This window comes from Primulina tabacum, chromosome 5, assembly GCF_025594145.1.
Source record: "Primulina tabacum isolate GXHZ01 chromosome 5, ASM2559414v2, whole genome shotgun sequence".
In the NCBI taxonomy this organism is placed as follows: Eukaryota; Viridiplantae; Streptophyta; class Magnoliopsida; order Lamiales; family Gesneriaceae; genus Primulina; species Primulina tabacum.
Genome location: NC_134554.1, coordinates 3,081,431 through 3,097,590, shown reverse-complemented (window position 1 = coordinate 3,097,590; position 16,160 = coordinate 3,081,431). Strand labels below are relative to the sequence as shown.

The window sequence follows — 16,160 nt, the reverse complement described above, 5'->3', positions numbered from 1 at the left end:
CATAGTTTTTCGACCATGAATCTGAAAATATAACAATGTTTTAGATAAAATTGTAATAAGAATATTATTTTTGAACGTGATGAAAGTGAATTTATATAATTGTGAATAATGTGGATATACAGTATGTATTTCCTGAAAATTAAAATATTTTTGGTAATGAAATTTGGTGGACCATTCCCTTTATTATAGGAAATGAAGAAGGTCCCATGATTTGATGCTTCATAATCAAAAATAATAAATTATGACTTATAAATCAATGAAATAAGCGTGACGGTAACACTTGAAATAAAATAAAAGTATTTATCTAATGCTAAAAATATAGCAAAATGATACGAAAAAGTGTGTGGCATTTGGCAATTGGCATTGAGTTATTTGATTCTCATTTTGTTGCATTTGAGATCCCAAGTGATAAAGATTGAATTCTTATTCTTTTATTCTCACCCAATCAAATTCGCTGCCCCCAATCTCTAAATACCGATTCCATATATTTTTTGGGAAAATATATGGTAATTGAAATCTTGAATGCCATCACTTATTCCACGTTTCGAATTTGAAAATTGGCATCTCGTTTATTTTTGTTCATTTTATATAACATACCAAATAAAATGTTCACTCTCTTAATTTGTTTGGAATCATTCCAATCCCAAATTTTACATAAATTAATAAATGAAAATTCGTGAGGTTGGCAATATCAACTGATTCTCAAAACCATGCTTTTTCAATGAAATTGACCCAAATGTCTCGTCCTAAACAATTCAGAGGAGAAAATTGTAAAAAAATAAATAAATAAAAATCGCATCGATTAATTATTCAATGACTCGTGAGTCCTTAGCCTCTCCCATCCGGAATCAGTAAATATTTGAAAATTGAACATACGACTTCGATTGATTATAATTAAACTAATAAATAAGCTTCGAATTGATTAAAATATTGGAGAGAAATATCTATTAATTATTTAGACAACATGTTTTGTAAAATACCATAAAGATATCGACAAAAATGAGGGGGAAAAACATGCACGGCTCCTATATATCTCCGTTTTACGACAAATATATGAGTTGAGGTAGCTTGATTTTCTTTGTGTACATTACCCAATTATTAGGTAACCCTAGTTTGAAATAATTAGGGAACTTGTAAAATTAGAATTCGCAATTTGAATCCAAACCAATTGATCCCACAAATTCTCTTTCCTACTTAATTTTTTTAAAAAGAATATACGTACATGTAACGTTGATTTAAAAAGTATAATATTTACAAAAAGTGTGATTATATTTGTTAGACTCCTTATTTTGTTATTATTTTTCATAAAAATAATAGTAGTATAAGAACGGGATTTTTATATATTAAAATTTTTTATAATAATTATATCATAATAATTAGTATCCTATAGTATACAATATAATAGTAATTTTAAATTGAAAAAAAAATATTAATTATAAGCTCACTAGTTTTAAAAGTGCATATTACATTTAAAACACGCTAAAAAAGATAAGTATATTATGATAATCAAAAAAATTATTGTGATACGGTCTCATAAGTCAATTTTATGAGATGAAAACTTTTTAAGACAGTTTCATTGGTTAATTTTGTCAGACGTGTCTTCTATTGGGTTACTTGTGAAAAATATTATTTGTTATTGTAAATATGAGCACAGTTGATTCATCTCACGAATATAAATATGTAAAATCGTCTCACAAGATACATACTCTTATATTAATATGCCTCTGTATAATAGGCAGTATGCATACAGATTATTAAATATGGTTTAACTTCAAAGTACCTATTAATTTGTATTATGATCGGTCATTCAATTTTTTATATTACAACGAGGGGTGGTCAAACTCACTTATCTGTGGGTTGGAAGAAGTTTACGTCATTGAGTACCTCATCAGTCCTTCAATTTAAATAGTTATTGCGATCGATTCTCTACTGGAGAAATTTTCGAATATTTCGCCTCATTATTTATTTATTTATTTATTTATTTTGTGAAATAAATAAAACCCTACGATGAAATTTTAAGTTGATAATGTGAATTGGAAAAAAAATTAGAGTGAGTGAGTGAGTGAGATGGTGTCGACAAATTAAAATGAGATGCGTGCGAAAAATTTTGTTTAAGGTATAAATTTATGTGAGACGGTCTCACGAGTCATATTTTGTTAGACATATATCTAACTTGGGTCATACATGAATAAATATTACTTTTTATACTAAGAGTATTACTTTTATTGTAAATATCGGTAGAATTGATCCGTCTCACATATAAAGATTCGTGAGACCGTCTCACAATAGACATATTCAAAAATTAACACGAAATGATAGATGAGAGAAAAATGAGTTCCGAGAATGATTCAAAACTATTTTACTCATAAATAAAAACTCTTATATGTAAGATATAATAAAATTTATAGATAGAAAGATTGAGATATTTATCTTAATATATGACATCATCACTCTTTAACTCGATCATTTTTTACCATCTTTCATTATTTACATAATAGTTTTGATTGTGCTTAAAAAGCATTAATATGACTCATCATTTTCTTTCAAAGACGGTTCATGAAAGTGGATTTTAGCCGATTGTGCTATTCGAACGAGGAATAAACAATTTGTTGTCTATAACATTTTCCAAATATAAAATTTCCATCTAAAATATATTTAATATTTAATTCACACACATCTTAAATAAACTGATTTTATGTTAATTTGGTAACTCGTACACCTCTCACGTGGCATTCCATGTGATGCCCCACTTTTCGACTTGAAAAAAAATAATTTAGTGTATTTAAAAAAATTTAAGATAAAATACAGATTTTGATTTTTTTTTCCTGCAAGATATAATCTCTCGACACAAATAAGACCTCGAAAAGGATTATTTATTTGGACAAAAACGATGTATTTGTCAAATTAATGAATTTAGTAATGATATCCATGTGTATGGTTCGTTGTTGCACATGAAAACTCAATCCTAAAGCACGTGGCTTGATGCATACAATGCTAAATCATGTATCTAAATCAACGGCAAAATCCCTTATCCTATAACCCACAACCACATTTCCATTACGCCAACTTATATTTCATAATTATTGTGCAAGATATTTATAAAAAAGAAATATAATTTAATTTTTACGTAAAATAGATTAAAAATGTGAATTATTATATATAGAGAAATGTTGAAGTGAGTGGGAAAGGGATAGCCCCTCTTGAACTTTGAACCTTCAATCACCAAAATAAGAACTTGGCAAATTAATGGAAAATGTTGAACGGTGGCCCTAATGTACACTTTGAATTTGGGACAACCTACAATAATGAGCTTTGACAAGCATGCAATTCGAATTATGATATAAAAATAAAAGCATATATATATTTCTTGAGGGAATATAAAGGCCTATATATGATATTCCATCGTTGGTCGCTGAAATTTTAAGTATTTTTAACAAAAAATATGGTTACTTTATCTTTCATTTGTGATGCTTCCGAAAATGGAATGTGGCAGCATTGAATTTAGTTTTATTTGTCAAATTAAGATGGTTTTGACCATATATTTCATATACATTCAAAAGCATTTTGTCGTAACTATGAAACATGACGAAAAAAGTTGAAATAATAGGTAAATATTGTAATCATTTATGGAAGTAATCAAAAGTTCAAAACTCGAGAACGTCCACTAGTAATGCCGTCCTCAGGGTATCGATAACCCCTTCAAAATTGTGTTGTTTCTCAAGCTTGTTATGATGATAATTTAGCCATGTTATTATTATGACAGTAATGCAAGAGGGTAGCGATATTTATTATCAATGCACCTCATTCCATTTGGTTCAACACAAATTGCATAACCAGTAGTATTGTCTACAACATATCATCGAAGATTCACAATAATACTCCAAACCGAACACTAAACAGAAACTACAATCCCCAATAGTGATCACGATATTCCTCCCATTTTCTTGTAGCTACTAATAGCAGATTCGGAAGATGGATACCAGGTAGTTTTTGAACCTTCCATGCAGAAATGTACCGAACACAGATCAAGATAGTAGATTTTCCAAACACTGATGTAAAGCAGAAAAATTTCCCAACGCTGATGAAAAGTTGAAAAATTGGACGGTTTTCATCTCACATGTGCGCCTCTTCCTCTTCTTCCTCGTCCACATAATCCTCTTCATCATCGGCTGTAGCATCCTGGTACTGCTGGTACTCAGAAACAAGGTCGTTCATGTTGCTCTCAGCCTCAGTGAACTCCATCTCGTCCATCCCTTCACCTGTATACCAATGCAAGAAAGCTTTCCTCCTGAACATAGCAGTGAACTGCTCGCTCACTCGTCTGAACATCTCCTGAATTGAGGTTGAGTTGCCAATGAAGGTGGATGCCATTGAAAGTCCTTTTGGTGGGATGTCACAAACACTTGATTTCACATTGTTTGGAATCCACTCGACAAAGTAGGAAGAGTTCTTATTTTGAATGTTTATCATTTGTTCATCTACTTCCTTGGTGCTCATTTTTCCACGGAACATGGCTGAGGCTGTGAGGTAACGTCCATGGCGTGGGTCAGCAGCACACATCATGTTCTTGGAATCCCACATTTGTTGAGTCAGCTCTGGAACAGTTAGGGCACGGTATTGCTGGGAACCACGAGAGGTTAGAGGAGCAAACCCCACCATGAAGAAGTGCAGACGGGGGAACGGAATCAGGTTGACAGCTAGTTTTCTTAGATCAGAGTTGAGTTGACCGGGGAATCGAAGGCAGCAGGTAACACCACTCATAGTTGCAGATATTAAGTGGTTAAGATCACCGACTGGATTAACAAGGAAAAGCATAATGATGTAAGGATATTCCTTTGCCGTTTAAAAGAATACAGCTAGTTGCCGTAAGAATTCGTGCTTTTCAGAAGACATGAGATGTTGCTAATTAATACGCTATTAACATCTAACAAGGCAAAAACATACTAAGTAGACATAATTTTGAATATAAAATTCTACGCCACAACACCAGCCAAAAGGAAGGATGTATGTTATTCAAGGGAAACAAATAAACAGAATAATACCAAACAGATGCTTTGGTTGCATGAAAATAGAACAAGAAGCACTGAAATATTGTCAAGAAGACATATAACACCAATGGAACAACCAATAATGTTGTCCCGGTGTGAAGGGGCTCACTCTACAGAAAATTTAATGAATCCTATATAACGTTTGACATGGTCATCAATAGTGGTAGTGTCGTCATAACATTAATTTTATCATGACAAAGATGCTGAAACATGGAGAATATCCCAACACTTAATTCCCACAGCATAAAATTATTCGATGCCTCTGCATAATTTGTTCACTCATATTACTAGTTTCAAATGTAAAGATAACGACCTATAAAAGCAAGGGCAAAAACACACGCGGACAAAAACCAGAAACATTGTAAATCACTAAGGAATGCCCCTTAGGAATATATTAATAGCAGATCAGATTTTTTTTAAATATAAAAACATTCAAGGGGTAAAAATGCAAAATGAAATGCAATTTTGGTGAATTATACTCACAGCTAGGAGTGGTAAGTTTGAGTGTCCTAAAACAAATATCATATAAAGCTTCATTGTCAAGCACCATGCATTCATCTGCATTTTCAACAAGTTGATGCACCGAAAGAGTGGCGTTATAGGGCTCAACCACCGTATCTGAAACCTTTGGTGAAGGGAACACTGAGAATGTCAACATCATCCTATCAGGGTATTCTTCCCTGATCTTTGAGATCAACAAGGTACCCATTCCCGAACCAGTTCCTCCACCAAGTGAGTGACACACTTGGAAACCTAGAAGCAAGATTTAAACTTTCAGGCGACCTCATCAAAGTCCAATAAAATGTCGTCAAATTTTTCCAAAACGAGAAATCTCCACAAATTATGAATCCCGGTCGTAACTAACAAAGAACCAAGTCCAGAAAAATCAATAATTTACCTTGAAGGCAGTCACAGTTCTCAGCTTCCTTCCTCACAACATCAAGAACTGAGTCAATCAGCTCAGCACCCTCAGTGTAATGCCCTTTGGCCCAGTTGTTTCCAGCACCCGATTGGCCGAACACAAAGTTATCAGGACGGAAGATCTGGCCGTATGGACCAGTACGGACACTGTCCATGGTCCCAGGCTCGAGATCCATGAGCACGGCACGAGGCACAAACCTCCCACAAGACGCCTCATTATAGTAAACATTGACACGCTCCAATTGCACATCGGATGTTCCAACATATCGTCCAGTTGGATCTATGCCATGCTCATCACAGACAACCTCCCAGAACTTTGAACCAATCTGGTTGCCGCATTGCCCTCCCTGGACGTGCAGGATTTCTCTCATTGTTCCTGTATAATTCATAAAAATTCTCAAAAAGAAACACATGATCATTTATCACATCACAAATGGACGAATCAACTGATTAAGTTGTTTGTCGAGATAAACAACTTTAATAATTGAAAGATACATGAAGGAGTATCTACAATCCCGGTAAATTATACAATTTCCTGAAGGGAACGATAAAACGTAAAATTTCCACTACAAGTAACAATATTTTGAAGTCCCAATCCATATTACAGCAAAATTCGAGATCTAACGAGATGAAAACGAAAATCAAACCTTAATCCGCAAAATAAAACAAGTCATAACATGTATAAACACGCATATACATTCTGCCTGAAGTAACAATAAACTATTAGATATTGCACAGATCTAGCCATACAGCAAAAATATTGATGTCGTTGTATCATAAAATTCTCAAATACAAATCGGATCTACAAACAGCACGATGTCAAAGTCATAAGAAACCACGAAATGCTGACAATCGTCTAGATCTACCAACATTTCGACTTCCGAACACATAAACTTTCAAAATCGACTTGACAAAGTAATCTAAGCGTAAAATCAAGGAATATCTTCTCTAACATCAGCAATCAACGTTCATACACGTAAAATTATGAGAAATTCCTTTATGAAAACATAAACATCGCGAGCAGATCTAGATCTTACAGAAAATACCTTCGAATTCGAGAAGAGAGACTCTGAAATTGCAGAGGCAATCGAGTGAGTGATATCTACTCAATCGATGAGAGTGAGTGAGAGAGCGTGTGAGAAGAAATGTTTGCCACACCGAGGGATTTTATCTGTGTGGCAAGAGCCATCAGCGGCACAGGTTGTTTCCCTCCTAACGCTATTGGTTATTGACGCCGTACGATTGCGAAAATCGACGGACGAGATGAAATCAGGGAGTATAGCAACAGAATTTTATTTTTTTTTTGAGAAGGGGGTTTTCGATTAAAATCTTAAAGATATATTCACTAGCTGTGGCTGAAACACACGCTATGATCTTAGGGGAATTAATAGCCTACGTGGAGTTATTCGATTTGTTTACATGATGCGCGTGTAGGAAATATGATTGAGGCGAGTGAAGTACGCCGATACTGTTGGATAGAAGCAGACACAACTATGGTTGCAGGCGGTCACGTGATAGATAATTGTTGGCATGTGCCATGTGGCCCGGAGTAAATAAATATATTATTAGTTGTTGCATATAATGCGCTGGTTTTTTTTTTTTATAATTAAAATCTATATATAATTAATTAATTATAACCTTGAGTTTTAATTATAATTCTATCTCAAAATTAAAACGGAAAGTTTTTATTTTAAATTTTGTAACCAAATTCGAAACGCTATGGTTTGTTTTCAATTCATTTATAAATGGGAAGTGAAAATCCTACATAACCGAGTTAGTAAATTTTTAAAGTTCCAAGTAATTTAAATTACTATATTCGTATAATTGGATATTATTATTTTTAATGAAAAGTAAACATTTACGATATTTAAAGCATAATCGTTAAAGAATGAAATTTAATTAATTAATTACTTAGCATGTCATTATTTAAAAAAATAATTGCACATTTCCCGCCACACTTTAAATTAATTTCAAATTTAAACAAAAAAAGCTTTTATACACGTCACCTAAACCTACCAAATTTCAAAAACCAACACGTTTAAATAAATTACCTGTTTTCTTAACTCTGCTAAAATGTTGTTTGAAATTTTGCCTTCTCTTATTAACATGTAAGCATAGTTTGATACATGTTATAGAATAAACATGTGAAATAGGATAAATAAGATGTATAATATTATATTTAATATTTGGTATGATTTTATTAAGAGTGATTAAATTTATATATTAGATTGTAATGACAAAATTAACCTTATCATAATAAATTTTATAATTTCAAAGTTGTTGCTTGAGTTCATATTTTTTATCTGTTCATAGGCCGATAGTGCTTGCATGATTTATTTATTTTTACCTAATTTTATATATTATATAATATGATAATTGAGTCTTTGATTTTATGAGTCAAGTCAAATATCAATTTTTAAGGTTAATCGATTGATACTAATAATTTTATTGATATTTATAAAAATTATTTATATAATTATCTCCAAATTATTATATAATATATAAAAATAAATAAAAATATTTATTTGATTTTAATTTCTACCTACTAGCATAGATTTATAAAAATAATTTATAAATTAGGGGCAATTAAGTCATTTGTAGTATATTTGATCATTAAATTAAAATTATCACACCTAATAGAAGAGACATTTTATCCTTCTAAAAAATTATTTATCAAGGGCCCATAATATTATCATGGGATTTTTAAAAAGGTATCAAAAATGTGATAAGGAGGATTATTTATCAATCACTTCCTTATCCCATGTACCAAACTATGCCATAAAATATTGGTTCGAGGCGTAGTTGGGATTTAATTTAATCAATTGGATTTCAAGCACCATCATTAATCGTCATTTAACTTCAATTAATAGCAGGATATGGTTTGAATTAGCAACATCATATATATATATATATATATATATATATATATATATATCACAAACTTTTTCTTCCAACTTTACCCTTATATGATACTAATATTACACTTTTATTTTTTTTATTTCAACAATTCAAATATCAATTTATTCTCTCCATAATTTGTCAAATTTCACTTTAATCCATCGATAATGATAAAAAAGACTGTACACACACGCATATCGTGTGCATAGTAACTAGTATTTTATTAAGGTCGAGAGCATGATAGTAACCACATAAGAAGGACACTAACTTTTTCTTCCAACTTTACCCTTATATGATACTAATATTATACTTTTGTTTTTACTTTTTAAATTTCAAGACACTTATTTTTAATTTTTTATTTAAATAATTCAAATATTATTTTAGTCCCTCCATAATTTGTCAAATTTCACTTTAGTCAATCGATAATGATAAAAAAACTGTACACACACGCATCGTTAAAAGATGCTTCAACAGTGGGTGGGACATGGGTGGAATCCCTAAAGAGATGCTTCAACCACCTGGCTACCAAATGCCTGAGAGATAGCTTCTATTTCTGTAAACTTCTTAAATATCAAGGAGAAATGATTTGAGAATTTTTGTGTGTATGACATGAGACACAAAGATGCAGTCTTCTGCTACAAACGAAAGGTTCTTGAAACAAATTCCGAAAAAAAAAACACAACGAAAAGTTCAAATATCTTTATCCCTTGCTCTAAAATCAAGATACCAGGAGTACCGCGTACATCAAGCACCAACTGTTATATGTTAACGGAGTAATCAAAACTAAGAGGCTGCTGACTGACGGGCGCCTACGACAGATCAAAGAAATGTGTTAGCTGCGTATAGTTGGGGTAAAAAATAATAAGCAGTTTCAATAAGATCATACTGCATTGTTGTACACACCCTAATGACAAAAAGATGTAGACAGAGTATTAAGTTACCACACAACAGAACTAACAGCATTCCTGAAATGGAATCACACTAAGAATTTATGTTTGTACATTCCCAAGACACAACTATTTGGTATAGTTTCACACTTGAAGCACAAGGATTTGAGGTGGTGTCTAAATAATTGGGCAATTCACAATTTAGGGAGCGAATTCATGCCAAAAGTAGCACTCAAATCAGTGGTTCAGAAACCCAAACCCCCGTCCAATATGTGACTAAATATATTGAGTGGAAGAAGTGAAGAACAAATTGGAAATCTCCAGCCACAATCTAGAAGGTCCACGGTAGGTGCAGCCATTGTTGATTCTCCAATGGCTGCCATCGTCAATTCACACCAATTAACATGTGCAGAATATCCTCTATAAATAGAGGCTTCAACTTGTTGTTTAAATCATCTCATTCCCAGTTGAGGAATCCTAATCCCAAGTAGAGGAGATTGAGAGTGCTGTGAGATCCGAGAGTTTTTATTTTTTTCTGTAAATTAAATCTATGAATTGAATAGATTGATTTTTCTCTCAAATTAGTTTGATCTTTGATAGTTTAATTCCCAACAAGTGGTATCAGAGCCTGGTTAGAGGTATTAGCCATCAAAGGAGAGCTCTCTGTGAAAAATTCGATTTCGTGAAAGTGTCTGAAATCTTGTTTTGATTATACCACGACGTAGCTCTCGTTCCCACGAGTCTACCGGTATTTTCAGATCGAAAATCGGACATCAAACGAATTTTCTGTGATTTTTCAAAAGTTCTTTATGAAGAAGATGATGAACAGTGCCCGCCATGTCATTGTCACGTAAGCGTCCAGTCAGTGCCACGTCATTGCCACGTAAGCGTCCAGTCAGTGCCACGTCATCAGCACTATTCAATTTTCTGAAAATTGCATTTTGGTCCTTATATTTTCTGCTCGTTTCAAAATGGTCCTTTATCTTTCCTAAAGTACAGAATGGCCCCTGAACTTTTGGTAATGACTTAGAGACCCCTGAACTATCAGAAAGTTATATAGTGATCCCAAAATTTTCAGCAATAGAATTTCTGACCCCGAAGTGCCTATTCCACCATTTTCGGCCGTTCCGGACACAACGGTGTACTCCGTTTTACGAGATTCAGCTCCTATTTTGATAAATAAATATTGAAGATGACCACAGAAGAGTCAACATCATATTCTGGAGCTATGATTATGCTCACGGCAACCAACTACACGCTGTGGAAACCTCGGATGGAAGATCTCCTCAGCTGTAAAGATTTGTTCGATCCCGTAGAATTGAAAGGTGAAAATCCTGATCCAACCAAAGCGTCAGAGTGGAGGAAATTAAACCGGAAATCTATTGGTCAAATCCGACAATGGATTGATCATAGTGTCTTCCACCATGTTGCACAGGAGACAGACGCATATGCTCTCTGGAAGAAGCTGGAGGACATGTACCAGGCAAAGACCGCTCGGAATAAAGCCCTGTTGATGAGGCGGTTAGTCAATATGAAGTTCAAAAGTGGAACTTCTGTTGCCGAGCATACCAGTGAGTACCAGAGTCTGGTAAATCAATTATCGTCTGTAGAGATGCCGCTTGGAGATGAGATGCAGGCACTCCTACTTCTCAGTTCGCTTCCTGATAGCTGGGAAACACTTGTAGTTTCTCTCAGCAACTCGGCTCCAGATGGCAAACTTACCATGTCCATGGTTAAGGATACCCTGTTCAACGAGGAGGCCAAGAGAAAGGATATGAGCACAGATCAGACTCATGCCCTTGTCACAGAGCCCCGAGGAAGACAACAAGAGAAACAACAAAGGGGTAAAGGCAAATGGAGAGGCAGAAGCAAAAGCAGAGGCAGATCCACCGATGGCAGAAAACCTTCGTATAAATGTCATCACTGTGGAATAGAGGGTCATATGAAGAAGAATTGCTACAAATGGCTAGAGGAGCAAGGCCAGAGCAGTTCTCAGTCGAAGAACAAGGGTGAAGAAACGCTAGTCATCATTCCTGGAGATGTAGCGTTCTGTTCGACCCATAATGAGACATGCCTTCACGTTTCAAAAGAAGACACAGAATGGGTGGTAGATACTGCAGCTTCCTACCACGTGACTTCGCACAAGGAATACTTCATGACATACAAAGCTGGTGACTTTGGAGCAGTGAAGATGGGAAATTCCAGTTCCTCTGGGATTGTAGGAATTGGAGATATCCAAATAAAGACAAGTGTTGGAAGTACAATCACTTTGAAGGATGTCAGACATGTGCCAGATCTTCGGCTCAATCTTCTTTCTGGAATAGCCCTTGACAACCAGGGCTATGATAATCATTTCAGCAATGGCACATGGAAGATGTCAAAGGGTGCTTTGATAGTCGCTCGAGGACACATTTGTGGCACACTGTACAAGACTCACATGAAGATATGTACAGACACCCTCAACGTAGCTGAGAAGGAGGGTTCTCAAAATTTGTGGCACCAGAGACTCGGCCATATGAGTGAGAAAGGGTTGTCTACCCTAATAAAGAAAGAGCTTATCATCGTTGACAAAGATGCTGCGCCAGATCCTTGCATTCATTGTCTATTTGGTAAGCAGCACAGAGTCTCATTCAGTTCCTATTCAACGAGAAGATCAGAGTTGCTCAATCTGGTACACTCTGACGTTTGCGGTCCCCTGGAGGATGAATCACTAGGCGGAAATAAATATTTTCTGACTTTCATTGATGATGCTTCTCGAAAGGTGTGGGTCTATTTCCTGAAAACGAAGGACCAGGTATTCGAATACTTCAAAATGTTTCATGTCATGGTAGAACGTGATACAGGGAAGAAATTGAAGTGTCTCCGGTCAGATAATGGAGGCGAATACACTTCCAAGGTGTTCGATGCGTATTGCAAAACATACGACATTCGACATGAGAAGACGGTTCCTCGCACCCCTCAACACAACGGTGTAGCCGAAAGAATGAACCGGACAATCATGGAACGTGTTCAGAGTATGTTCAGTATGGCTAAACTGCCAAAGTCATTCTGGGGAGAAGCAGTCAGAACCGCCTGTTACCTGATCAACAGATCACCATCAGTACCACTGAATTTTGAAGTTCCGGAGAAACTGTGGTCTGGAAAGGATCCATCATACTCACACTTAAGAGTATTTGGATGTTTGGCGTACGCACATGTATCCAAGGAGCTCAGACAAAAGCTTTATGCAAGGACCACTCCATGCATTTTCATTGGCTATGGAGATGAAGAATTTGGATACAGACTATGGGATCCAAAGAAAAAAAAGGTGATCAGAAGCAGGGACATTGTGTTCCATGAAAGCCAGACAATAGAAGACATTGAAAAACCTACAATGTCTCAGAAGTCAAATATTGGTGCTCTAAATTCAGATGCAGCACTAAACCCGTTCGATATAGTGACAGAATACATGCCAGAAGCAGAAGCTGAGGAAGAAAAAGGGGTGTTGAGCAGGGGGAGCCACAACCCACTCCACCAGATGTTCCAGGATCATCACAAGGCCCAGATGATGGTGAATCTTCTCAGACTATTCCAGAAGTTCGTAGGTCTGAACGAGGACGGATTCCATCTAGAAGATATACGGAATCCGAGTACCTTCTGCTTACTGAAGATGGAGAACCAGAGAGTTTCCAAGAAGCACTATCTCATAAGGACAAAGAAACATGGTTGTCAGCAATGCAAGATGAGATGGAATCTCTGCAGAAGAATCACACTTATGAGATCGTAGAACTTCCAAAAGGGAAGAAGGCACTAAGAAACAAATGGGTGTTCAAGATGAAGAAAGATGGCAGCGGACAAGTGGTGAAATACAAAGCACGATTGGTAGTCAAAGGATTCCAACAGAAGAAAGGAATTGACTTTGATGAGATATTTTCACCAGTAGTCAAGATGACGTCAATCCGAGTTATACTTGGCTTGGTAGCAAGTATGAACTTGGAGCTTGAACAGATGGACGTGAAGACAGCTTTTCTTCACGGAGATTTAAAAGAAGAAATCTATATGGAGCAGCCAGAAGGTTTTGAGGTTTCAGGTGATAACCTCGTTTGCATGCTTAAGAAAAGCTTGTACGGTCTAAAGCAGGCACCATACAAGAAGTTTGACTCATGCATGGCAAGTCAAGGCTATAAGAAAACTGCTGCAGATGAGTGCGTTTACATTCAGAAATTTTCAGACGAGAGTTTCGTTGCTCTTCTACTTTATGTAGACGATATTATGATCGTGGGAAAGGATGCAACGAAGATTAGTCAGTTGAAGAATGAACTCTCTAAGTTTTTTGAAATGAAGGACTTAGGACCAGCTCAACAGATTTTGGGAATGCAGATTGTTCGAGACAGAAACAACCAACGGTTATGGTTATCTCAGGAGAAGTACATTGAACGTGTGCTCGAGAGGTTCAACATGAACAACGCCAAACCAGTCAGCATTCCACTTGCCAATCATTTCAAGATGAGCAAGAGTGCATGTCCTTTATCCAAGAAAGAGATCGGGGAAATGTCATCAATACCATATTCTTCAGCTGTTGGAAGTTTGATGTATGCAATGGTATGCACAAGGCCAGATATTGCTCATGCAGTGGGAAAGGCGAGTCGTTTTCTCTCCAACCCTGGGAAGCAGCATTGGGAGGCAGTAAAGTGGATTCTCAGGTATCTAAAGGGTACTACTAAATTATGTCTTTGTTACGGAGGAGCTGATCCAATATTGGAGGGCTATACGGATGCAGATATGGCCGGAGATATTGATAGTAGCAAATCTACTTCAGGATATATCTACACTTTTGCGGGGGGAGCTGTCTCATGGCAGTCACGACTGCAGAAGTGTGTTGCTTTATCCACAACAGAAGCAGAGTATATTGCTGTCGCTGAAGTTGGGAAAGAAATGTTGTGGCTAAAGCGATATCTTCAAGAACTTGGAATCAATCAGAAAGAGTACAAGGTACATTGTGACAGTCAAAGTGCTCTCGACTTAAGCAAGAACTCCATGTACCATTCCCGTACAAAGCATATTGATATTCGATATCATTGGATACGTGAAGTTATGGATCGACAACTGTTGAGACTAGTTAAGATTCATACGAAGTAGAATCCAGCAGATATGTTGACAAAAGTGGTAACGCGAGAAAAGTTAGAGCTATGCAGAGACATAGCTGGAATGCTTGTTTTGGATATGGCTGGAGGGGGAGAATTGAAGAACTCAAATTGAAAATCTCCAGCCACCATCTAGAAGGTCCACGGTAGGTGCAGCCATTGTTGATTCTCCAATGGCTGTCATCGTCCATTCACACCAATTAACATGTGCAGAATATCCTCTATAAATAGAGGCTTCAGCTTGTTGTTTAAATCATCCCATTCCCAGTTGAGGAATCCTAATCCCATTGAGAGTGCTGTGAGATCCGAGAGTTTTTATTTCTTTTTGTAAATTAAATCTATGAATTGAATAGATTGATTTTTCTCTCAAATTAGTTTGATCTTTGATAGTTTAATTCCCAACAAGAAGTAGAACACACAATCACCAAACCTTCTTGGCATGTCAAAATCTGAAGATTGGTGTTCCATACAATTTGGAGTAAAATTGCTCAACATGTTAAACCGGACTAATACCTAGGGAAACTAACTAGTTCAAGTATGTTATGTTTATGCATCAATTGCACTTCTCCACACGTAAGGTCGCTACAGGAAAATGACCTGAATAAAAATTACATGGTCGAATAAAAAAAGCCCAGCAAAAATATTTACAGACACCATTTAAGCGCTAACTTTTCCACCACATGCAGACTGTAATATGAATTAAAATAACAAGGGCTTGAGACGTATACCTGGAAAAAGTTGTGCCTCAGTTGATCATATGAATGTGTACGTATGCATCACAGTCTGCATTGGCCATTGCATGTATAGAGCATCCCCAAAATTTTGACTCAATCCTGCTGCACAATAATGACCCATCACTAGGTTCCTGTAGTTAAGGGCAGCTGGAGGCACTGGTATACGAGTTAGCTGAGGGTACAAAGACTCATATTGGACAAATGGAGGCTGAATCTCCGGTATATTAAATTGGGCCTGAAAGAAATTTTGAGTGCTTGGGGTGTTCCTAACATATCTGCACCAAATCAACATGAAATTGGCAGTTACTGTGAAAGCAATTAAACATCATATGCACCTCGCCCTGGAGCGTATGATATCCTCTCTCTACAGAGATAGAGAGAGAAAGGGCTATTGAATCGAGAGAAGAAAAGGGAAACCCTTCTTCTTCCACTCTCCAATTGAAGATGGAATATCAATGGAATAACCGATTGATTTTTATTACAGCTTCAAGATGATGTAATAATTTATAATAATAATAACAAACAATAAGATTGGAAAAGTCAGAAAAA

The 16,160-nt window shown here is 35.8% G+C and overlaps 1 protein-coding gene and 1 long non-coding RNA gene across 3 annotated transcripts; both read right to left on the bottom strand.

The window, feature by feature from the left end:
• Positions 1-3,784: 3,784 nt before the first annotated feature.
• Positions 3,785-7,171, bottom strand: LOC142545521 (tubulin beta-5 chain). 2 transcript variants are annotated; one of them, XM_075652743.1, is made up of 4 exons: positions 7,016-7,171; positions 5,947-6,345; positions 5,532-5,801; positions 3,785-4,793 (listed from the first exon to the last, which is right to left on the bottom strand). In XM_075652743.1, the coding sequence occupies exons 2-4, from the start codon at positions 6,338-6,340 to the stop codon at positions 4,114-4,116; spliced, it is 1,344 nt and encodes a 447-aa protein (XP_075508858.1). In that variant the 5' UTR covers positions 6,341-6,345; positions 7,016-7,171; the 3' UTR covers positions 3,785-4,113. The 2 variants fall into 2 exon arrangements, with proteins under 2 accessions (XP_075508858.1, XP_075508859.1); XM_075652744.1 differs by having other exon boundaries at positions 7,007-7,153.
• Positions 7,172-9,412: 2,241 nt separating this feature from the next.
• Positions 9,413-16,063, bottom strand: LOC142544576 (uncharacterized). Its single transcript, XR_012820062.1, has 2 exons — positions 15,606-16,063; positions 9,413-9,676 (listed from the first exon to the last, which is right to left on the bottom strand). It is a non-coding gene; the product is annotated as an uncharacterized LOC142544576 (long non-coding RNA).
• Between the last annotated feature and the right edge of the window lie 97 nt (positions 16,064-16,160).